At 38.2% G+C, this 23004-nt stretch overlaps 1 protein-coding gene across 1 annotated transcript in view; it reads right to left on the bottom strand.

The window, feature by feature from the left end:
- Positions 1–15922: 15922 nt before the first annotated feature.
- TFCP2L1 (transcription factor CP2 like 1) overlaps positions 15923–23004 on the bottom strand; it is a 41181-nt gene continuing 34099 nt past the window's right edge. The window contains exons 13-15 of the mRNA XM_063288803.1: positions 21319–21461; positions 17574–17625; positions 15923–16926 (exon numbers count right to left, since the gene is read on the bottom strand). Of these exons, the coding sequence (XP_063144873.1) occupies positions 16889–16926; positions 17574–17625; positions 21319–21461 (233 nt within the window). The 3' untranslated portion in view covers positions 15923–16888. The remainder of the gene's footprint in view (positions 16927–17573; positions 17626–21318; positions 21462–23004) is intronic.

Genomic DNA, 23004 nt, shown 5'->3' with positions numbered 1-23004 from the left:
CATACTTGCAATAAGCCCACAGAAAGTGCAGATCTGCCCATTGCCATGAAGCCACCAGCAGATGAGCTTGACCCAGGGGAGCCTTCACCTTTTATATTTCACTTAGTCCTGACATTGAACAAGACCAAATGTAGTTAAATTGATGAGAGAGCAAATGTAAGCCTTTATTTATTTATACCATGACTGGAGAAAGTTTTATATCCCTATGCTTGAATAAAGACTCCTGATACAGTGAGAAATCAATAATGAAAGAATCTTAGATCTTAGATCTGTATCTACAATTACTGACCTGGCAATACTTTGAAGCATTTGCAAGATGCAATCTGACTCAAGTATTTTTTTTTAATTTAGCCTTTATCCTGGAGAATAGCGACACATTCCCACCCTTAGTGCCATTAATCTGACAGTCCAAGTGCTTCCCATGAGAGTCAGGAAAAACAAGGAGTGCTCCAAGGTATGGTAGTGCAAAATGCAGAATACCAGCAAGCCATCTTGGATTCGTAAGCCACAAGAGCATTAACCAAGCATATTTATGGGACTCCCTTTTTCCAATTGTTTCCATCCTTTAAGATCTGGCAGGGTTGGCCTGAACCTGGTCCTGTCAACAAGCCATGCCATCTTGTAGGACCCTGGAGACATGTCCTCCTGAGGTCCTGACCCTTAGGAAAGCATTCATAACATGGCTTTTTCCACAGGCACTGGGTGACTTCTGAACCTGCCTGGATGATGATGATGCTGATGGTGATGCTGATGGTGATGCTGATGGTGATGGTGATGGTGATGATTTGTATTCCTTGACATGCTGTTACTATGGCATTGATCCTGAATTGGTTTTGATTTCTTTTACATTTTTACTGTACTGTACACATCCCGAGTCATTGTTGATTACTAAATGATTGATTGAATAAATGAATGGAAGGATAGAAAAATCCCAGATACATCTCATAAAGATATTCTAAAAATCCAAACTTGATAGCATTATTTAATAGCAGATAGAAGTATATGAGAAGTATACCTTATGTCTAGACATCAGACTCATCATTAATAGTGGAAATGAACAATCTCCTAGAAGAACATATCTGATTTTCATGCTTAACTATATGTAACTATGTATTTTAATACTTTGCACACACTTCCCTCTGCTTTCACTTTATGTACAAAAGCATAATAGCTGAAGCTGCTTTGTAGAGGACCACCAACTGATTGGCACCTCAACCTGTGCAAAACCAGTAAAGGTTAGGATTAATTGAGAAGGATTATGAAACATAATGTTTTCCAAACCCAAGTCTAACGTACAGTATACCTGTGCAGCCCAATGCCACCTCCATGATTATATATGCCAACACAAGGTATACTTTCAGAACTCTTGAGCATTCATAATAGCTCTGATAATAGTTAGGTGACATTCAGATTTAGTGTGCAGCAACACACTTAGAGTTACAGCATGGCTGAAAGGTTTACCTATCCAATTCACCAAGCACATCTTCCAGAAAGGCTGGCTGTTCAAGTGCCCCTCGGTGCTAAAAAGCAGATTTTGGTTTTTACACAACTACCACCGGTAACATGACTGTGAGTTTATTTTCCAGACTGGCAATATTCCAACTTTTTACGAAGCTAGTATTTGGCTTAAGTCAATATAAAACTTCAATATGTGTTTTGAGCCTTTTATTTCTTGTACCTCTTTAAACCTTTATTGGATGGTGGATGCTTCATCATTTAATAAAGATTTAGAACCATCTAAAGACAAAAAAGGGTTGAATTGAACAAATCACTTGTGACTACATAGCTCCAGACATGATAGGCAAATATAAGGCTGCCTCCCTGAAATACAGTGCAGGAAGAAAACCTTGCACAAACACTGTAACTCTGCTTTTCTTCCCTGTCCCCAGTTTTGCTCTGGTGACTCAAGAAATTTGAGTTTCATGTGACTAAGCGTATGACTACTTTGTAACAAAAGTTAGATGAAGAAGTTTCAGTGAACAGACTGACCTGAACTAATCATGATTTGCCATAGACTAGCTTTGAAATTGGGTCACTTCCTTCCTAATTTACCCAAGGCTTGTCCACCTTTCACAGCTTACTGTATTTTTTTGATACTACTGTAATATGATTTTGCCACCTTCCTCATCTGGATGGGAAGAGACAATCCAGCTTTGTTTTCCAATTTTAGCCATCTCCACATCCTTATATGTTTAAATCACACTAACCTTGACCTTCAGAGCAAAGAGTCAAAGCCTAATGATGGAATTCTAAGAAAATGCTAAAACAGTTTAGATCTTATTTCATTTATGGGTTATATTTATAATTTAGTTTTCACACAGGAGTTCAAGGTGGCGTATATGCCACTCTCTCCACCTATTGTTCCCACAACAAAGGTGGGACTGAGGGAGTGGCTGGCCCAAAATCACCCAGTCTACTTCCATGGTTGACAGTGGACTAGAACCTGGATGTCCCTGGTGCTAGTCTAACACCTTAACCCCTACATGCCCTTTTGTATGTAGAACGAGACGCACATAGAATTATCTCTGAAATACTGTTATGTACTAATGACATGCTGCATTGGTAGATGCAGAACCCATGATACTTGATATCATTTCCCTCCATAGTTCTCATTCAATACTGTAACTGCATTAAATTTAGCTATTTGCCAGTGCAGCATTAATAAACAGTTGTGAGGCTGGTCAGTTTGACAACAGGACATGAATGTTCAAGCCTTAATAAACAATGGCTGAGTTCATCCAACCACAGGGTTGTTTTGCTCTACTTTCTGGTGTGGGAGAGCTCTATGGTCACTGGACTATTCCCCCCACCCCCAAGAGATCATCAATCCTGCTTATTCATTTCAGATTTTTTTTTCCTATCCCCCAAACTATGCTACACTTCCACTCCTGCCTTCCTTCAGATCTGATAAGAAGAATAGTGGGAAAAACTGAGAATAGCGGAAGAAAGCGGCAGCCAGTGTCATCTGACCTCCTTTAACATTCCATGGTTGAGGCATGGCTGGTGTGCCATAAATGGCTCATCTGTTCTTTTTCATGGAATTAAACTCTGTGTATTTAGTGACCCTTGTGTCTTAATTCAGTATACCTGATGTGCAGTGCATTCAAAAGCATGCTGTGTTAAATTCCGTAGTATTCATGGTCTTGAAAGTATTTTAGAACTGTGGTCCTAAATTTCAGATAATTTAAATTACTGCCTCCTCTTTCTCATCTTTTAAAACAGCCTTTGTTTTTGTACCATTAATAGCATTTCACATCAAGGAATTAAACAATTAAATGTTTCTTTATGTGGAATGAATCATGGTTAAACATCACCTTCTGAATGTATGCATATCAAGCTATTATCAAAACTACAATTATAGAGACAGTGGGAAGGGCTCTGTCCCACATTACAAAAAAACAAGTTATGGACTAGATTGCTTTTAATATAAGTGATTTCCCATCTTTATCAACCAAGTAGCTAGCATGTAAACAGAATCATGGATTCCAAAAGAGCCTCCTGCAAAGGGCTATGCAAAACTTCTTACAGTCAGCATAAATGATTTGGTAGGGTTGCTACATTTCAGGGCTCCCTAGGAGTTTATGTCACAAAAAATGTCTTCATCACCATGTCCAAAAATATCCCTTTTCAAGCATGAGCTTGTAAAACTAGTAAACAGAATATGTCAGGCACTCACAGGGTCAAGACACTAGGTCAGCTGCACTTAAGGAAGACAGAGAGACAGCTGACGTTTTGAGAGCAGTGAGAACAAAATGTACAGATTAAATAACTTAGTAAGCAAAAAAAAAGTACCTCAGGCAACTAGTGTTCTGTCCTGCTCCACTATCTCAGGTGAACAGTGAATTAAATCAGGCCTTGCTTGCCAGGAAAACAAAAATCTAATGCACTGTAATTTCCCACTAAGGAACAGGGCAGAAAGAAGAATGGGAAAATTCAGTACATTTAAAGGGGGAACAGTTAAAGGGGGAACTTAGATAAAGTTAAAGGAAACTCTGCAGTCTTTCATCTGCCTCAATCTATAATGACTAATACAAATCTTTTGTAGAATTTTGCTTTTCCCTATCTCTTCAATTCTTTTGGGAATGGAGACAAGATAATTATATCTGTAATCTGAAAAAAAATCCTCATGGAAAATGCCAATGAGTATATGCCTCAGCTTCAGCAAAGGATCGTTACCTTGTTGTGGTGCTGGATCTTGAGCACCTCAATGATGCCATGAGCTAAACCATGAAGGGCCACCCAAGATGGGAAGGTCATGACAGAGAGGTCAGACTAAATGCGATCCCTGGGGAAGGTAATGGCAACCCACCCCAGTATTCTTGCCGTGAAAACTAAATGGATCAGTACAACCAGAGATATGTCGGTATACCATTGGAAGATCAGGCCCCCAGGTCGGAAGATGGTCAAAATGCTACTGGGGAGGAAAAGAGGATGAGTTCAACTAGCCCCAGACGTGACGACGCAGCTAGCTCAAAGCCGAAAGGACGGCTAGCGGCCGACGGTTCTGGTGGTGAATGGCGAATCCGATGTTCTAAGGATCAACACACCATTGGAACCTGGAATGTAAGATCTATGAGCCAGGGCAAATTGGATGTGGTTATTAGTGAGATGTCAAGATTAAAGATAGACATTTTGGGCGTCCGTGAACTGAAATGGACTGGAATGGGCCACTTCACATCAAATGACCACCAGATCTACTACTGTGGACAAGAGGACCACAGAAGAAATGGAGTAGCCTTCATAATTAATAGTAAAGTGGCTAAAGCAGTGCTTGGATACAATCCAAAAAATGACAGAAAGATCTCAATTCGAATTCAGGGCAAGCCATCTAACATCACAGTGATCCAAATATATGCCCAACCACAGATGCTGAAGAAGCTGAAGTAGAGCGGTTTTATGAGGATCTGCAGCACCTACTGGACAACACGCCTAAAAGAGACATTATTTTCATCACAGGAGACTGGAATGCTAAGGTGGGCAGTCAAATGACACCTGGAATTACAGGTAAGCATGGCCTGGGAGAACAAAATGAAGCAGGACATAGGCTGATAGAATTTTGCCAAGACAACTCACTCTGCATAACAAACACTCTCTTCCAACAACCTAAGAGACGGCTTTATACATGGACTTCGCCAGATGGACAACACCGAAATCAGATTGACTACATCCTTTGCAGCCAAAGGTGTCAGACATCTATACAGTCGGTAAAAACAAGACCTGGAGCTGACTGTAGTTCAGATCACAAACTTCTTCTTGCACAATTTAGGATCAGACTCAAGAGATTAGGGAAAACCCACAGATCAGCTAGATATGAGCTCACTAATATTCCTAAGGAATATGCAGTGGAGGTGAAGAATAGATTTATGGGACTGGACTTAGTAGATAGGGTCCCGGAAGAACTATGGACAGAAGTTTGCAACATTGTTCAGGAGGCGGCAACAAAATACATCCCAAAGAAAGAGAAAACCAAGAAGGCAAAATGGCTGTCTGCTGAGACACTAGAAGTAGCCCAAGAAAGAAGGAAAGCAAAAGGCAACAGTGATAGGGGGAGATATGCCCAATTCAATGCCAAATTCCAGAGGTTAGCCAGAAGAGATAAGGAATTATTTTTAAACAAGCAATGCACAGAAGTGGAAGAGAATAGAATAGGAAGGACAAGAGACCTCTTCCAGAAAATTAGAAACATCGGAGGTAAATTCCAGGCCAAAATGGGTATGATCAAAAACAGAGATGGCAAGGACCTAACAGAAGAAGAAGAGATCAAGAGAAGGTGGCAAGAATATACAGAAGACCTGTATAGGAAGGATAACAATATCGGGGATAGCTTTGATGGTGTGGTCAGTGAGCTAGAGCCAGACATCCTGAAGGGTGAGGTTGAGTGGGCCTTAAGAAGCATTGCTAATAACAAGGCAGCAGGAGATGACGGCATCCCAGCTGAGCTGTTCAAAATCTTGCAAGATGATGCTGTCAAGGTAATGCATGCTATATGCCAGCAAATTTGGAAAACACAAGAATGGCCATCAGATTGGAAAAAATCAACTTATATCCCCATATCAAAAAAGGGAAACACTAAAGAATGTTCAAACTATCAAACAGTGGCACTCATTTCACATGCCAGTAAGGTAATGCTCAAGATCCTGCAAGGTAAACTTCAGCAATTCATGGAGCGAGAATTGCCAGATGTACAACCTGGGTTAGAAAAGGCAGAGGAACTAGGGACCAAATTGCCAATATCCGCTGGATAATGGAAAAAGCCAGGGAGTTTCAGAAAAACATCTATTTCTGTTTTATTGACTATTCTAAAGCCTTTGACTGTGTGGACCATAACAAATTGTGGCAAGTTCTTAGTGGTATGGGGATACCAAGTCATCTTGTCTGCCTCCTGAAGAATCTGTATAACGACCAAGTAGCAACAGTAAGAACAGACCATGGAACAACAGACTGGTTTAAGATTGGGAAAGGAGTACAGCAGGGCTGTATACTCTCACCCTACCTATTCAACTTGTACGCAGAACACATCATGCAACATGCTGGGCTTGAGGAATCCAAGGCTGGAGTTAAGATCGCTGGAAGAAACATTAACTATCTCAGATATGCAGATGATACCACTTTGATGGCTGAAAGCGAAGAGGAACTGAGGAGCCTTATGATGAAGGTGAAAGAAGAAAGTGCAAAAGCTGGCTTGCAGCTAAACCTCAAAAAAACCAAGATTATGGCAACCCGCTTGATTGATAACTGGCAAATAGAGAGAGAAAATGTAGAAGCAGTGAAAGACTTTGTATTTCTAGGTGCGAAGATTACTGCAGATGCTGACTGCAGTCAGGAAATCAGAAGACACTTAATCCTTGGGAGAAGAGCTATGATGAATCTCGATAAAATAGTTAAGAGCAGAGACATCACACTGACAACAAAGGTCCGCATAGTTAAAGCAATGGTGTTCCCCGTAGTAACATATGGCTGCAAGAGCTGGACCATAAGGAAGGCTGAGAGAAGGAAGATCGATGCTTTTGAACTGTGGTGTTGGAGGAAAATTCTGAGAGTGCCTTGGACTGCAAGAAGATCAAACCAGTCCATCCTCCAGGAAATAAAGCCAGACTGCTCACCTGAGGGAATGATATTAAAGGCCAAACTGAAATACTTTGGCCACATAATGAGAAGACAGGACACCCTGGAGAAGATGCTGATGCTAGGGAGAGTGGAAGGCAAAAGGAAGAGGGGCCAACCAAGGGCAAGGTGGATGGATGATGTTCTAGAGGTGACGGACTCATCCCTGGGGGAGCTGGGGGTGTTGACGACCGACAGGAAGCTCTGGCGTGGGCTGGTCCATGAAGTCACGAAGAGTCGGAAGCGACTAAACGAATAAACAACAACAGTATGCCTCAGCCATTAAAACTATGGTCCTAAACATATCTGGCAAGATAAAAAAAATAGGACTAGTTTTAAGTGTTGACCTTAAGAAACATCATTAGGCCATTCAGTAACAGCCCTATTGAAATCACCAATTCATATGATTCAGGATTTTGCTTCTAAAAGTAATCAGTTTAGTGTAGGGACAGGCCGCTTGTGGCACTGTAGATATTGATGAATTACAACTCCCAGCATCCTGGAAGTATGGCTAGTGGTGAGGCCAGCTGAAAATGTAGTTCAGGAACAACTAGAATATGCACATTAGCCTCTTTCTGACCTAGTGTCTAGAGGTGGCAGAAAACCCAGGTGTAAAGGGAACTTCTGTTATTGGGGTAAACCTTGTAAGTGGAAAATGCCATTTCAACACTCAGATTAGCATTTCTCAATCTTGACAACTTCCAGATGTGTGGAATAGAATTCCCATAATTCTTAGCTATGGCCATGCTGAATGGGGAATTCTGGAAGTTGAAATCCACACATCTGGAAACTGCCAGGACTGGAGAATTTGGACTCAGAAAACTGAATTCATCAAATTCTAGAAGTACCATAGCTAATAATAGATTTATTCTCAGTTTGTCTAATCCCTTTCTCTTAAAAAATAGTAGGTCGGCCAGCGTTCTTGATGGCATTTTTTTTTCAATTATTGTTGCAATATCACTTTCTTGTTAACCTGCAAAAGATATATTATAAGGAGACTGAAGGCTGACTGATGACATATTTTCTACAGGATTGAGCAGCTGCATGCATGCATACATTCAGCACAGATATTTTATTTTACTAAAAAGTTCATGCTACTTGATCAACCCTTTCTTACAAGGAACATTTTTCCAGAAGGCCATGATTACCATTAGTAACTTTAAAATCCCTTCCTTTCTCCAGCCTAACGTATCTGTTGTTCCTTAACTTCTTAAAAGAAAGACCCACAGAGAATTCATCAGACAAAAGCAAAATAAATATTTTTGGTGTAATTTCTAAACATGTTTCCTAAAGAGTGACATCCTGAAGATAAAGTTTATTTTTAAAATATTTGTAATTCAAAATCTTGTTTTATTCATTTTATAGCATCCCAGGTCTTTAAAGACCTTCCAGCTGTGTCTTGATCGTGTCTTTATTGAACTTCATTTTAACTCAGGAGGAACCATCACAGCCTCAAGCCACACCATTCATTGCACTGACATGCAAAAGTTTAGCAGCAGAACTCTATCAATTGTAACTTTGTCAAGAAAAATTTTGCAATTAAATTTATGTTTGTCAGGCTGTTGTTGAAAGCACTGGATTAAACTAGTTATAAACCTGACAGCCCTGAGACTTCCTTCCATTTCACCTTAATGGTTCCCTAATCTATAAACATAATCCACAGACCCATGGGATTAAATATGAGGTGTTTAATACTATGTCCTATCATTTTACATGAAAATTGAATGTGGGTAAGATGTGTACATTGGAGGAATTAATAAAATCCAACCACCCCTAAGTAGGATATTTTCCTCCCTCAAGTATATACTGTATTTGCCCTCAGGCCTCCAGTTTTCCCAGACTGTAGTCATTGCTTAATATTTATCTGGAGCTTCAGCCTGACCTGAATTTGACTCTTGAGTGAAGCTGAAGAGAGCCAGGTAGACTGTGCAGCATTGTGCAAAATCTGCTTCAGGAGGACATTTCATCAGTCTTACTTCTCTTACTAGGGCATAATTTAGGAGGTTCTGTCATCTATACCTTATATGTAAGCACACTCTTGTTTTGCATGAGAACTTATTTTAGCTCGTTGTTTTTCTTAAATGGAGACTGTATCACCTTTTGCCCTGGCATTGTGGCTTGTGATTTATACTGATATTGTTTGAGCAATGCTGATGAGAAGACAGTTCCTCATCCCCATTAGCTGTGAACAGGAAGGTGGAAGAGAATACGTTAGAAAACAAATAGAAGGTGCAGCTGATGGTTGACATTTATTTATTTATAGAATTTATCAACCACCTCAACCCTTGTAAGGGTTGTAAGAGATTGTAAGTGGTATTCAGGGTAGATTGCAGCTGGAAAGTTGCTTGTCTGCTGAATTTTAACCTGTTTTGTGATGCCTAAGGAGGCTGTCCTTCCTTCCTTCCTTCCTTCCTTCCTTCCTTCCTTCCTTCCTTCCTTCCTTCCTTCCTTCCTTCCTTCCTTCCTTTCTGCTGGAAGGAAGAAGGGAAAGGGGAAGGTATGTTTTAGCATCTTTTCGTACAAGAGTAGTTTATGTGTGGGAACATATCTAAAACCATTTTATAAGTGGAGTCTAATATCATTTACAGCTATTTTGGTCAATTGATTAATTTATTAAATATCAATCAAGGTTATTTTTGTATCAAGCCTTCTTTGGGAAGGTATATGTATACACATATACTCACACATACATATGTCACATGTATACTTTTATTGGGCTCTGTTTAACTGAAGTTGGCAACCTAGTCCGATGGGGTGTGGGGAGTTAAAGCTAAAGATGTTTACTGTGTTGTTTCTTTAATCTACTCTTTCTACTCATGAGGATTATCTTTAATTCAGGATCCTGTCACTACCTTTTAGATATATGTGATAGGAAATCACCTTTACTAACTTGTTTTGTACGTTTTCAAACTAGTTCCCTCATATTTGACCAACACCTTGTACCTCTTCTGTTTTTGAAAGATGAAAGGCAGCTACAAATGACTATTTTAAGATGGCTGTTTCAGGTCAAGGAGGTAGGTGGAATGAAAGTCAAAGCGAGATGCCCTAAGTCTACTCATTGTCAAACTATTTTCTTATTTATACTCTTGCATAATCAAGAACATATGATCTTGAGAAAGACTTTGTAGTTTGAACCATGAAAGGAAAATCAGAGACTGGTCCAATATCAGCCCTAGCAACAACATGCTACATGACCAGTGATTTGCCCGAATCCCTTGACACATGTTTCTGCAAATTTCTGTGGTGCAACAGCAAAAGAGATGGAACCTTGTTACTTGTTGTGGGGTACAAGGAATCTGAAAAGTGCCACACATTTGGAGGGCAGGATTTTAGAGGGCATGGTCAAAATCATGAATGACATTTGAACTGAACGATTGATGGCAAGATCTTAAGAACATGAAATACTTTTTTGAGATCACTGGTGACAAAGCTAAAAAGAAAGAGCAGTAGTGGTAGACAAGCTATCTTTGCTATCAAGTTTTTTCCTCCATTGAGGAATCTTCCTAAATTTCTGTTAAACCACAATATTTTCAATAATGCATAATGTTTATTTTAATAAACAAAACATCATGTTTTGATAGGTAGTATAAAGATATTTAGGTTGTTAGGCTGCAGGGGAGGAGGAGGGCAAGGTACAAGAAGTAGAATTGTGGTTAAACTCTTTACACTGTGGTTAAACTGGTAATTTTCTCTCTCTGAAATTTTCAACTTCAGAGAAATGGAATTGTGCTTGAAACAAAAATTAAATGCACACAAACAGCAAAATCCTACTGAGATTTTTTTCAAAAGCAAGCTCCACTGAATTTAACAGGATTTTCTAGGTAACCCAGGAGGAGATTGACTTGGGTAACAACATTCATATGGCAAGAGCAAATGCATTGTAAAATGCCTGCTGAAAGTGGAGAATGCCTAGACAGCAGGAGTGGGAAATGGATAATTTTAACTGCAATAAGCTCACCCAATGATAAGAAATAAAAGAATGACTGCAAACATCATTTGGGTGGTCCACAAGCCAACACAATATAAGGTACATTGAGATTTTGTATTGCTGACATTATGATTGAAATATCTTTGTTCAAGTGTCAGAAAATAATAAACAAGTTCTCAACTTCTTTGGAAAGTTGCTCTTTTGTATCCTTTGATTAGCCCCCTTACAGCACAAGGGCAGTTACTTTTCCCTTTTAAAACATTGTTGCCGGCAGTTACTTTTGCTTTTTAAAACATTGTTGCATTGCTTATTCTACGTTAAAAGCTTTGTTGTTTTATTGAGCAGCAGAAAATCAGTTTTCTTTTAAAATGTTTTACTTCCTGCAAAGCTTAAAAGCTGATTAACAGAAAATGGTGACCAAATTGTTGTAATTTAAATTTTTATAAAGGAGAAGTAGTATAGTAATTCCATCAACCAGTGGTAATTCAATAGGTTTCTGACTTATGGTAGATCTGTAATCTACAAACATGGACATGAAACATACCTGCTACATCTTACTAAAAAATAGAAGGAAAAAAGTATTATTTTTTCAGCAAAACACTGGGTTTCAGAACCTATTAGAGCCATTTCTATCCAGTACTCAATAAACAGATAGACTATTAACGATTAGGGAATATTCTTATTTTTTATTTAGAGTAAGAAAATACATTATACACATACTTTTCTTCATTTGATTCTTTGTCTCAGGGGTTGGTTCTCTCGCTCCATCTTTCTTAACAGAGCTCAGATAGGAACCACATCACAGCCCATCCAAATATTGCTCAACATTGGACTCTGACATTCAAGAGTTAAACTTTTCCATGCATCTTCATATCACATACACAATATTCTGGGTAACCAGCTTCATGAGAATCATGCCCAAGCACAGCAGTGAAAATAGGCTCCAAAGTACAGAAGAATTTCAGAAACGGGGCAATTCACAATTTGTAAATAACAAAACAATTCAACAGGGAAGACACAAGGCATCTCAACTCTTTGGTGGTTGCTGGATCAGAATTTCAAGTGATGTAGAGAAGGAACATTTCCCTATTATCTCGTAAATCTTAGAGCATTGCCCCTGCTTCTTGGAAAAATATCAAGGGAGGCATATAATCATTACCAAAGGAGGAAATATCTCATAATCATAAGGCACTGGAGAAACAGTAGAAAATTTGGAACAATGTGCAAAATTTCTCCTCTGCTTTGTCACAGCTTTGTTTCTAGCTTCATATTGTTTCCCATCTTCTGTTTTTTCTCAATATCCTGTAGATTAATCAGTCTCCATCTGTGCTGTATACAAAATTCTCCTCTCTCCTTGCACCTCCATAGGTTTTAAATTAGTTTAGTGTCCCTTTCTACCTTTTTTCTCTGCTACTGCAGAATATGTTTAAAACTCTACTAATTTCTTTGATACTCTGCACAAGTATCTCCGTGTCTCTATCCTATGTCCTTACTTCAGTTTCTCTTTTGAAATGAATTCATTTCTAATACCAATTTCTTACAGGCACTATAACCCATGCTTTTAAAAGGAAGTCTATGACCCCCAACAACTATTTATTAGCTAGGGCCTCTCTTGAACACAAAATTCTTTCCCGCACTGTTACTAGCAATTAGACCAAAGAGTGACTTGGACTGCAATCTTATCCCTATGTAAGTCCTGTCCCATCCCATCCCATCCCACCACACATTAAAGAAGTGCTTCTTAATTTCTGCTACATGAATAATTTAAGATCCACAGTCCAACTTGCTCAGTTTAGCTACTCTACCTGTAAGACTAGGTCAAATACAATATGGTTGCACTTATGCTGGATATTAAAATCTCCTGCTCACAATGGGTTTTATTATCAATTTTACTGAAAATCGTGAGTGCCATTTAGCTGCTCCCTTGTTCTTTAATTCATGATCACAGAAAGTAATTTCAGCTGGCTTTGCTGTTAAGTTTTTACAATTGGTTTTTGAAGTTTTTCTTTTTTCTTCTGTTGTTCCACAGTAGCAAAATCTGGTGAGACAACAAATTAAGCCACCTTAACAGATTTGTTAGTAGAAATCTACTCCTAAAAAAATTTCTGTAGAGTCTTGATTGTGAAAATAATATGTAAGTGGCAAAAAGATGGTTCTGAGACAGAATCAGTGAAATTAAGCAGAAGGAACTAAAATGATAAAAAACACTTGAAATAGATAAAGTATATGCTTCAAAACCAGAATTATTTTTTACAAACAAGTTTATTTATAGTTTCACTGGAGCACAGAGTCGAATTACAACAAATCTTTTCTTCTGTACAATGGTAGAATGGCCAGTGCAAAATATGTATTTTTAAAAATCTATAAACAAACATTCTGGCACTTTCACTCAGAACTCTTATCCTGGGCCTCCGTCCTCCCTTCATTTAAATCACAATTAAAATTGTTGTGGTGTTACACAGTAAAGACAAGAAAACTCCCATAGCCCTTCTGAAAGACACAAATACTCCAATCATCTGAAGATATTGAACATTTAGAGAGATTAAGATCAACCAGACTTCATAATAAGACAAAAAATAGGTATAAAACAAAACACAAAAGCACAAACATTCAGCATACATTTTTAAAAAGTCAGGCACTGATTTAAAGCTGCTTTTCCTGAGAGACAAGCACTATTAAAAGGCATCACAGCCACCAATTTCCTTGTAGATACCAAATATTTTCATTTCCCAAACATTTGCTCTCAAACTTCAGGGGCAGTGCAAGAGAATATGGGCAAGTAAGATCTCATGGGTGTAGATACTGCAAGTTAATGTTATGCCTCTGGCATTAACTTCCCATAAGCCTGTCCCTTGGTCCCTGCCACACCCAAATTTGTTTACAGATTTTAAATGGAAAGTTGTCATGCTGCCTAACCATTTCCAATTTCCAGCATCTTCTTTATTTCCACAGAAAAGTGCCTCCAGTCCTCACATAGCTGGGCATACTGACCACAGCAGGTATTTGCAAATAGGCAGCCCCAGAATGACCATTTTGTGAAGTGCTCACAACATGCTCTTAAAATTCCAAATATGTCCTCAGCTCAGAAAGACTGGGGTCCTCTATTATAGAGGTATTTTGAAGCAGTAAAGCATCAGCACTATTTTATAAACCTCAATCAGCTTCCTTACTGGATTGCAAGAATTAACATGCAGCACTTGAGAGGTACAAATAAGGCAGAAAAGTATGTTGCCAGTTATACTTTTTAACCTGAAATAACAAGCTTTCTCCATTTTTTTTTTAAAAAAACAACATTTAGCTACGACCTGCTATAAAAGCTGTTCATTTAAGGAATAAAAAAGACATATTTATCTTTACCAAGAGCACAGAATTTATACTTCTGTGAAATGCAACAGTTATGAATATGCTAAATGCAGTTCTGAACCAAAATGGTGTTCTTCCGTGATATGTTTCCACCAGAACTGTTTGGAGAGTATAATAGTTTAATGTTTTGCTTTGTTTTAAGAGCTTGATAAAGGCAGAAAAATATAAATCAAGGTTCCAGTCTAAGGAGTCATGCCTATATACGAGGATTCTGGCCATGGGCACTTACTCAACAGATGTCATTCAAATGTTGCATAATGCCGCTGCATATAGTCTGTCATCTCAACCAGGGGTTGTCTAGCTCTGTGTGCAGAGCCCCACTCCAGTACCTAGCATGCAATCGTAGGAGGCAGATGTCCATTAGCTTTCTTTATGCACATTTCCGATCCAACAGGGAATTTTGTACAGAAACCCACCTCTGCACACCCAACCCATTCACTTGATCAGGGTGCAAGGGTCCAACTTAAATGCATGTAAAACATATAATATTAGATATGAGTCTATCCAGTCTAATGTGATTCCTATGCAACTAGAAAAACATTTAAACACAAAGATTTCAGTCTGTTCAGTGGCAAATTACAGACAGAGACAAGAGTATCCTTATGAAAAGCCACCTAGGCTAGCAAAGTACACTCGTTCCTGCAGAAGCAGACAATTACCCTTGCATTGCCTCTTCCACTGCAATGATGGGGCCTCACTCTTTTTAAGGAGTAATCTGGGTGACTAAAGCTTCCATCCAACTACTAGTTTAGAAGCTGTCTTACAACAATGTAATCCAAAATGAAGATCGAACAGCCCTTCCGTCCCACCCTTTGTAATGAATCATTAAAAATAAGCAAAATATATTAACATTTCGGTTTTAGTTGATGGGAAAGAACATTACAAAGATTTGGAACCCTGAACATCTTAACAGCCGTGTTGTAAATGTCCTAAAAGTTGTGAGGCTCTTGCTTTCCTCATTTCTTCAGCAGGTACGAAAAGGAAACAAGCCATATCAAAAAGGGGTACAATTGTTTTCCTGAAAGGAAGAGGTAATATCTAAGAGCAGTGGGAACAACGTAAGATCTGCCTCTCCCCACTCTAAAGGTTAGAGATGTGAAAGTCTGGGCGTTAAAACAGGCACTTGGGAAAGGCACTTTAACATACAATGAACGATAGAGCATGTACAACAGGTTACATTTTCACATTAGAAAGGAAGAAAAAACAGAAGTGGCAAGTCCACCTATCTTTCATATTTTCCTTCCTCGGCAACAACACCCTTCAGAGCTTTGAGGTGAAGGCATGGAATCACCATCAGAGCTATGGAATAACAAAAACAGAGTTTTTTTCCTCTCTGTTATAACATGGCTATAAGTCCAAGGCACAAAAGCAGAACCTTCCAGACTATGCTTATAACTTTCTACCTATACAAGTAAATTAAGCCATTTTACTTTTGTTGCAGAAACTATACTTTATTCTTGAACATATCACTGACTTAAAAGTAAAACTTAATATCTGCCCTTGAATGTGATTAGGTTTTTGTTTAGCAACGGACTATGCACACATGCAACCATTTTTATTGTCTTTCGAAGTCAAATCTCACCAAGTCCCATGAGGTGTGTTGCATTTCTCTCAGCTGTAATGATGGGAAACTTGTAATCTCCCATTTTCCCACCCAAGAGTCAACCCCTTTCCACCCATCCAATAAGCAGAAGGAAAGCTGAGCTGTATGAAGTAACATAAGCTAGCTACAATGAGGTGCATCATTCAGTTGCAAGTAAGATCTGACCCTGTTTGTCCTAGTTTTAGCTTGAAGTCTGAAGCCTTTATGGGAGAAATGAATTAGAAGTTTAAAAGTAGAGGCTGGAGGTATAAAAGATCAGGAAAAAAAGGGAAAAAGAAAGCCCTTGTTTATAAGAACAGAGTGCAGAAACAACATTTTCTCACGATGACCTTAGAAGATAGTTTCCTTGCTTTGAAGTAGTATTTATCAGCCTTGGCCACTTTAAGATGTGTGGACTTCAACTCCCAAAAATCCCCAGCCAGTATGGGGAATTCTGGGAGTTGAAGTCCACACTTCTTAAAGTTGCCAAGGTTGAAGAACCACTTTAAAGGGAAAAGCAGTACAGATCAATGATAAAATCCTGCAACTGACTTCCTATAACAGCCTGGAAAGAGAGGGGCAATAGAGTAAGCCCAGTTAATTTCAAATCCATATCCAGGCTAAACTCCAAAACTTGGTGGTTTATTGTATCAGCTTATTTCATCTGCTCATTTCAAGACTTTCTTAACAAGGCACTTGAATCAAAATATCACTAGATCAATAACAAACTGAAGGCATTATGTGGTCCTCAAGACTCCAAAAACTACAACTTTTATCTTCTTGTTAGAGCATTTGGTTAATAGGAGTATTTTATCCAATGAATTTTCTGTCTTTCCAGACTGAGTCGCAGGAAGAAGGGTGAGACATCATGATGTAAAGGTGTTCCAAGTCCCAATATACAGAGAGGTGGGTCATTTCAGAATGATATGGTAGCCGTCATTACTTTCAGCTGTAAGAAAAGGGGAAAAAAACCTGTCAGGGATTCATTGCAATCTTTGTGTTTTCAGTCCTGTAATTATCTACAATTCTACAGTCTGTACTTTCCTCAGGTTCTGGTTGCACAACAGGAGACTATAAAAATGCCATTCTGCAAAATAAATTTGAACGTATTGGGAGGGCATCTCAGTGTTAAATTATGGGATGTGTCTTGCTAGAAAATACAAACTTTCAGTGAGAGGCAAGATATACACATGTAGGTAGAAGGTGGCCTATCTTTTTTCTCACCCAGAGTAATCAGTCGTAAAAAAACAAAATGAAAGATCAGCCTAATCACAAAGCAGACTTTTGCAGTTTCCTTCCCAGAACACCCAACCAATTCAAGCAGCCTTTTTACTGATTTAGCTGCTGGGCCTGCGTTTTGACAGATTCCCATTCAAAATGTTCTAACAATTGCTTAGGAGGACCTCTTGACCTACTTGGAGAAGCAACCAGAACAACATGTTATTGCTTTAAGAAGAGGGCTCCATAGGTTCATGCGTATAGTTGAATTTTGACCCAAGAACCTCTGAAAAATGCTTATAGCTTTGTTTCTTGCTTTTTGCATCTCTCAGTATGAGACCCAGGAAAACTACTATGGCAAGAAATTTATCCAGATACCTTTTAATGTAGAGATGATGAAACAAGATTCATCTTGAAAGTTTTGTACCATCTGGATAAGGAGACAAATGGAAGAGGTTTTTCTTTCTTTCGTGATACATTTTTCTATTAAGCTTCATTCAACAAGAAAACGGTTACCAGGTGTAGGCTGCAAAGCTCCCGATGACCTCTGGATGGCAAAAAAGGGTATTTTTTTTTATGCCACCTAGTGTCTATGGCTCTAAATAAGATGCTATTATTTTGAAAAGAAAATCATGCAGAGGTTATCTATTAGTATTAGCTAATCAGATTATTAAGGAAGGAGGATTCCCATTCTAGCTTGACAAGTAAAGGGCTAATTCTAATATATTTGCCAGCAATGGTGTGGTCCCAAGAGCAAACCTTGCAGGACTCTCCATGCTGCTTATTTTATTGAAAATTGGAGGTTCCTGGAGAACTGATGTTGAGGGATTCACCCACCAAACCCAAAGGCAAATTAATGCTCAAGAGAAAAAAAACCCAATTCCTTGATTGAAAGGGCCACTCTGGGGAGGGAAGAGGTATGTGTTAGACTCAAATATCTGTTACTATAAATCTGAATTTAATCATTGATGTCATTTGTGTCAATTTACCTAATGATAATTGAGTGCTTATACTAATTACTTCATTTCAAATGATGTCAATTGACACAAATTTGGTACAAAAGTGCAGAGGATAGCATGGACAGGCTTCAGAAAGAATGGACTTGTGCATTATTTCTGAGGTAAAACTTGAACTTAAATTTAATCTGTAGAATCTGAAGTCTTTTTAAATGGAAAAGTTGAGCTTTATTCTATGTTGTATACATATAAAACATTTTAAACTAAATAACTATCATAAGACAGCATGGCTGTTCAAAGTCTTCAGAAGAAGTGCTTTGTAGGCCATGTTAGTGTGAAGAGTGTTGGCATGCCTTCAAAGCATTAAAGCCATCATGTCCTTTGTAAGGGCTGTGCAAGCCCTTCAAAAACCAACCTTGCGTGTGTTTGCACAGCCACTGTGTTTCTTTCACAGTCTTGGCAAAAACGTCTGTGTATGTACTTGCGGATAATCAGGAACATGGTTATCTGTGGTATAACTCTACAACTGCTTTAATACTTTGAAGAAAGAAGTTTTGTACTACTAATGCACTTTGCAAAGCATCTGTTTTGAATGTCTTGCACAACCTTACAAAACAGTTCACCAAGCGGACAAGGTTGGGAAGTAGAAATGTGTCAGACTCAGTCCATACTTTGAAACATATTATTTCAGCAATACAGAGTTAGTTACAAGTGGTAGATGGCAATTATTTGGTTTTCCCAGGAAGGTGAACTCTGAGGAGAGTTGAGAAGGAAACTATGGGAAATAGCCTCACTTAGGATTCTAGATTTTTCTGGCCTAATTTCCATTATTTGTGAACACCGACTTCAGGTTTTGCCTACTTATCTTTGGTTTCCCCTTGCCCTTCCTTTTATCATACCGAAAAGCACGCATGTAGGAGAAAACAAGTTGACATTTCCATTGCAGGAATCTTCTTTGGGCTGTAAAAATCACATAACACAACAACTACTGGTACTACATACATACATACATACATGCATGCATACATACATACATATATATATACAGTATATGCACACACAAACACCATTTTGGAGATACAAAAGGAAGCATATTTGTTTTAGATCTTGAAAATAAGAGAGGAAAAACTTTCCAATACAATATGCTAGCATTGTTTAATGGCATGATGCCCAAGTGCTGAGATGTACAAGTTGATTGTAAATGTTTACTGACATCAGTACAATTAGCACCTAACCTATCTAGGCATTTGTCCCGATTGCAAAGTGTTGTAGAGCTCATGCGTGACAGTAGGATCTATCTCCATTTCCCTATTACAGTTCTCACAAGCATTTAAGGTTTCTTCTTTCCCACTCATTTTCCAAATATTGAAATATTCACCAAAATTAAGGTCAAGGCTACCAACAAATATATGCACAACTCATGCATGAAGAACAACCAGTTAGTGCCTTTCATTTACACCCTTGCCTTTACAAAAATAAGGCAATAGCAGTTGTTAATCAGTAACCTAAATATTAAATGAAAGTCTTTTTGCACCAAGGCTAGTCAAGGCAATTCCACTTTCCAAATGCTGCCTTAAAGCACTTCATGACTATTCAAATGTTACAAGTTTCTGATTCATCAGGGTGAAACAGTAGAGCAACGTTCAGAACAAACATTGCAGGCTTGATCCATAACTGCATGGGAATTTTGTGCTTTGCTGTAACTCCAGTCCAGAGGTCAAATACAATGAAACTTCTTAAGTGATTCTGAAGCATGCAACAGGCCACTCAGAAAAAGCTGTAATATTTGGCATGTAAATACAGAGTATAATGAAGTGAAATATATTTAGAAGTAGTTAAAAGAAAGCAGGTGGATTCCCTCCCCCATTTGCCCCAAAGCAAATGTTGCCTCCAAGAAAATTTGTGGTTATCAGGGCGGATATCAGTTACTTTTGCCAAAATATCCTGCATTTTTATGTATTTTAGTGTTCATATATTGCTATCTAGGAACACCTGTGTCCTTTTCTCTACCCTCTGCCTAACAGAAGAATCAAAATTAAAGCTATAGATTTTACAGTTGAAATCAATTTCTAAAATGTAAATTGAGATGGTCTGACTTGCCTTATTGATACTCATAACTATATTTAAACCTATTTATGTAATAATATTTATGATATGAGATTTGATGTTGTAGCTTTTGGGATATTCAAGTTTGAGGGCTGACTGAACACCATGGCAGTTCAAACAAACAAGATTCTCTAAAGATTACTTGCTTTAAAATTTATCCCCAATGGCATCAGCCTATTAAGGGTTGACATTTGATTTCAGATTTCAAAGCTAAGAACATGCCCATGCTTTATATAAGTTATGATACTGAGGGAAATTACTGACTACAAAATTAACAGAACTTTAAAAAAGAGTCACATGACAATATTAAATGAGTAGGTAAAGAGTTGATTTTCTACTATTTTTTCCAGTTATGCAGGAGAAAAGGTAATGGCAAATGTTACTACCCTGATTTCACACGGAGTCACAAAATCCACTCCTATTTATCCCAAAGTTTCATCATTTCAGCCATTAACTAGGGGTGGGAGTGACTTTATGCTACTACTCTTAAACAAATGAAAGTCAAAATTCCTTACTAGTCTACTGCAAATCATCCCAATTCTTACTATATTTCCCCATCTATGCCTTAATTATCTTTCAGTACTTGCCTTTTTTAGGCAAGAGAAAAATTAGGCAATTTTTTGGAATATTGTCTTGTCTGTCTATTTATTTGCAAGGCTTATTGGCTGCACCAAACAACCAACTCTGAGCAAATCTGTAATCAGTATTAAAAACAGATAATATGATAAAAGGACAGATCTGGAAATAGAAACTGAAAGATTAAATAAAGCAAATTAGGAAATAATAAAGGAAAAGCTAAAGATCTCATCTGTTGATTCTACTCACTTTAGTCCTACACAATTTCTACCAGAAATTTCTGATTTTAAATATTTCCAGGGTCAAGGCACTGTAATTGATGGACTTAAAAACGAAGTAGTAAAGAGTGATTAAGACATTTTAATATTTTAAAGCTAAACAATTTGACAGGAACACATAATCCAGAATGAACAAATAACTCAATGTTACGCCTTGAACATCAAAACCCAGTATCAGATACAAAATATTCTAGTTAAAACTCTTACCTCATTGCTCACTAATACATGGATCCCTGTAGGTCCTTGCCGATAGATCCGGTTTATCTGCTGTGGGGAAATACTGTACAAGTTTGCAATCTTCTCCATCAATTCCAGTGTTGTTAACTCTTCTAAGAAGATAGCATGGTATACTGCAATAGTATTGGGGAAAGAGCAACTTTCAGACTTTACAATACTAGGACAGGAGAGGACATACTGGCAACTTGCAGGTGACATATGATTATGTGAGACTTCTTTTTCATTACATGGAAATTGCAGCACCAAACTTTGGCTGCCTAGTTTTTCTGCATAGTTTTGGTGGGAAGCTTAACACACCTATAAAAGTTGTGGGGGAAGAGGTAATCAGGCCAAATATCACAGCATTGTTGTTGGTTATATCACTACTATGCCTTCTGCAACTTTTGGTTACAAAAAAAAAAACTTAACAAACCAACCAGAAAACTTTGCTGCCACTGTCAAGATGTCATATTTACAGTCTAAGACAAAATCTTAAACTAATGAGCTTAATCTCTTCTCTTGTTTGCCTTCATCTCTTGTTTATCTCAATACACACAAAGAAACCAAGGCTAAGAACAGAAGGCATTTTAAAGTTAAGCTTTCCTCTTGTTTTGAATTCACACTGAAAACAGGGGGGGGGGGGAAACATTCACACTGCCTTAACAGTATGAGTACATTTTAAAATCTGCACACAATTAATTAAACTGCCTATTTTAACACAAGTATAATGGCCACAGAATAGTACTGTTGTCCTAGCTAATGCTGCTGTTCCAGGTCAACACATTACTTGAACAAGATCAGCCCATAAATTATTTATAATGAATCCTGGGGGACATGTTATTTGCCTTTCATATGATGCAAAGTGCCTCTCCTATATTTCATTCATTTAAAACTTGACCAAGAGAGTTGAAAATCAGACATCATGCTGATTAACACACATATTTTCAAAGGCTTTACAGGTGGCAGACGAGAAATCTTTTGATGTAGTATGTCTTCCAGGGATAGCCAAGATACTCTCTTGAAACTAAGTTTCCACTGTCTGATTCAAAAGGTGATTACAGGATTGCAAATGCAACTCTAGCCCTCAGAAAGAGATCCTGTAGATATGGTCAAATACTGACTACTGTATCAATCTTGCACTCTGCAATCACTTAAACCCTTAGAAGTACCTGCTTGCCCTTCGGGCTGAATGTTTAAACCCCAAAACCAACTCATCTGCTTTGCAAGGAGACTGGGACATGGGAAGAATCTTTCCATTATCTGGAAAGGGTGGGGACACTGGAGATTTATCTTAATTATGAATAAGGGTAAGATAAGGGATTGCCTCAACCACAATATCTGGCTCAGATCTTGATTTGCCACATACTACTTTGGAGGCCATTTGATTCATTTCAGAACTGGATTAACATATAGACAGAATCCCCTTAATGAAGACATGAAGCCTGACAAATTTCAGATCAACAGGGACCAGTTAGATGTGTTTAGATTTTTTTTAAGGGAGCTTTCTTAGTTTCTTAGCAGAATTTGAGGACATGTTTGTTTCTTCTGCATGAATATCAAGTCTGCCAAGCTTCAAAAAGTTAGTTATAACTATTTTTGTAGAAGGTGAGTCTTCAAATTTGGGAGTTCAGTGGGGATAATTTGCTTTCCTTTGAGGATGGATGGCAATTTATGGTC

Source organism: Candoia aspera, chromosome 1 (genome assembly GCF_035149785.1).
Source record: "Candoia aspera isolate rCanAsp1 chromosome 1, rCanAsp1.hap2, whole genome shotgun sequence".
NCBI classification, from domain to species: domain Eukaryota; kingdom Metazoa; phylum Chordata; class Lepidosauria; order Squamata; family Boidae; genus Candoia; species Candoia aspera.
The sequence above is the reverse complement of the archived record's forward strand: the minus strand, read 5'-3'. Positions and strand labels throughout refer to the sequence as shown.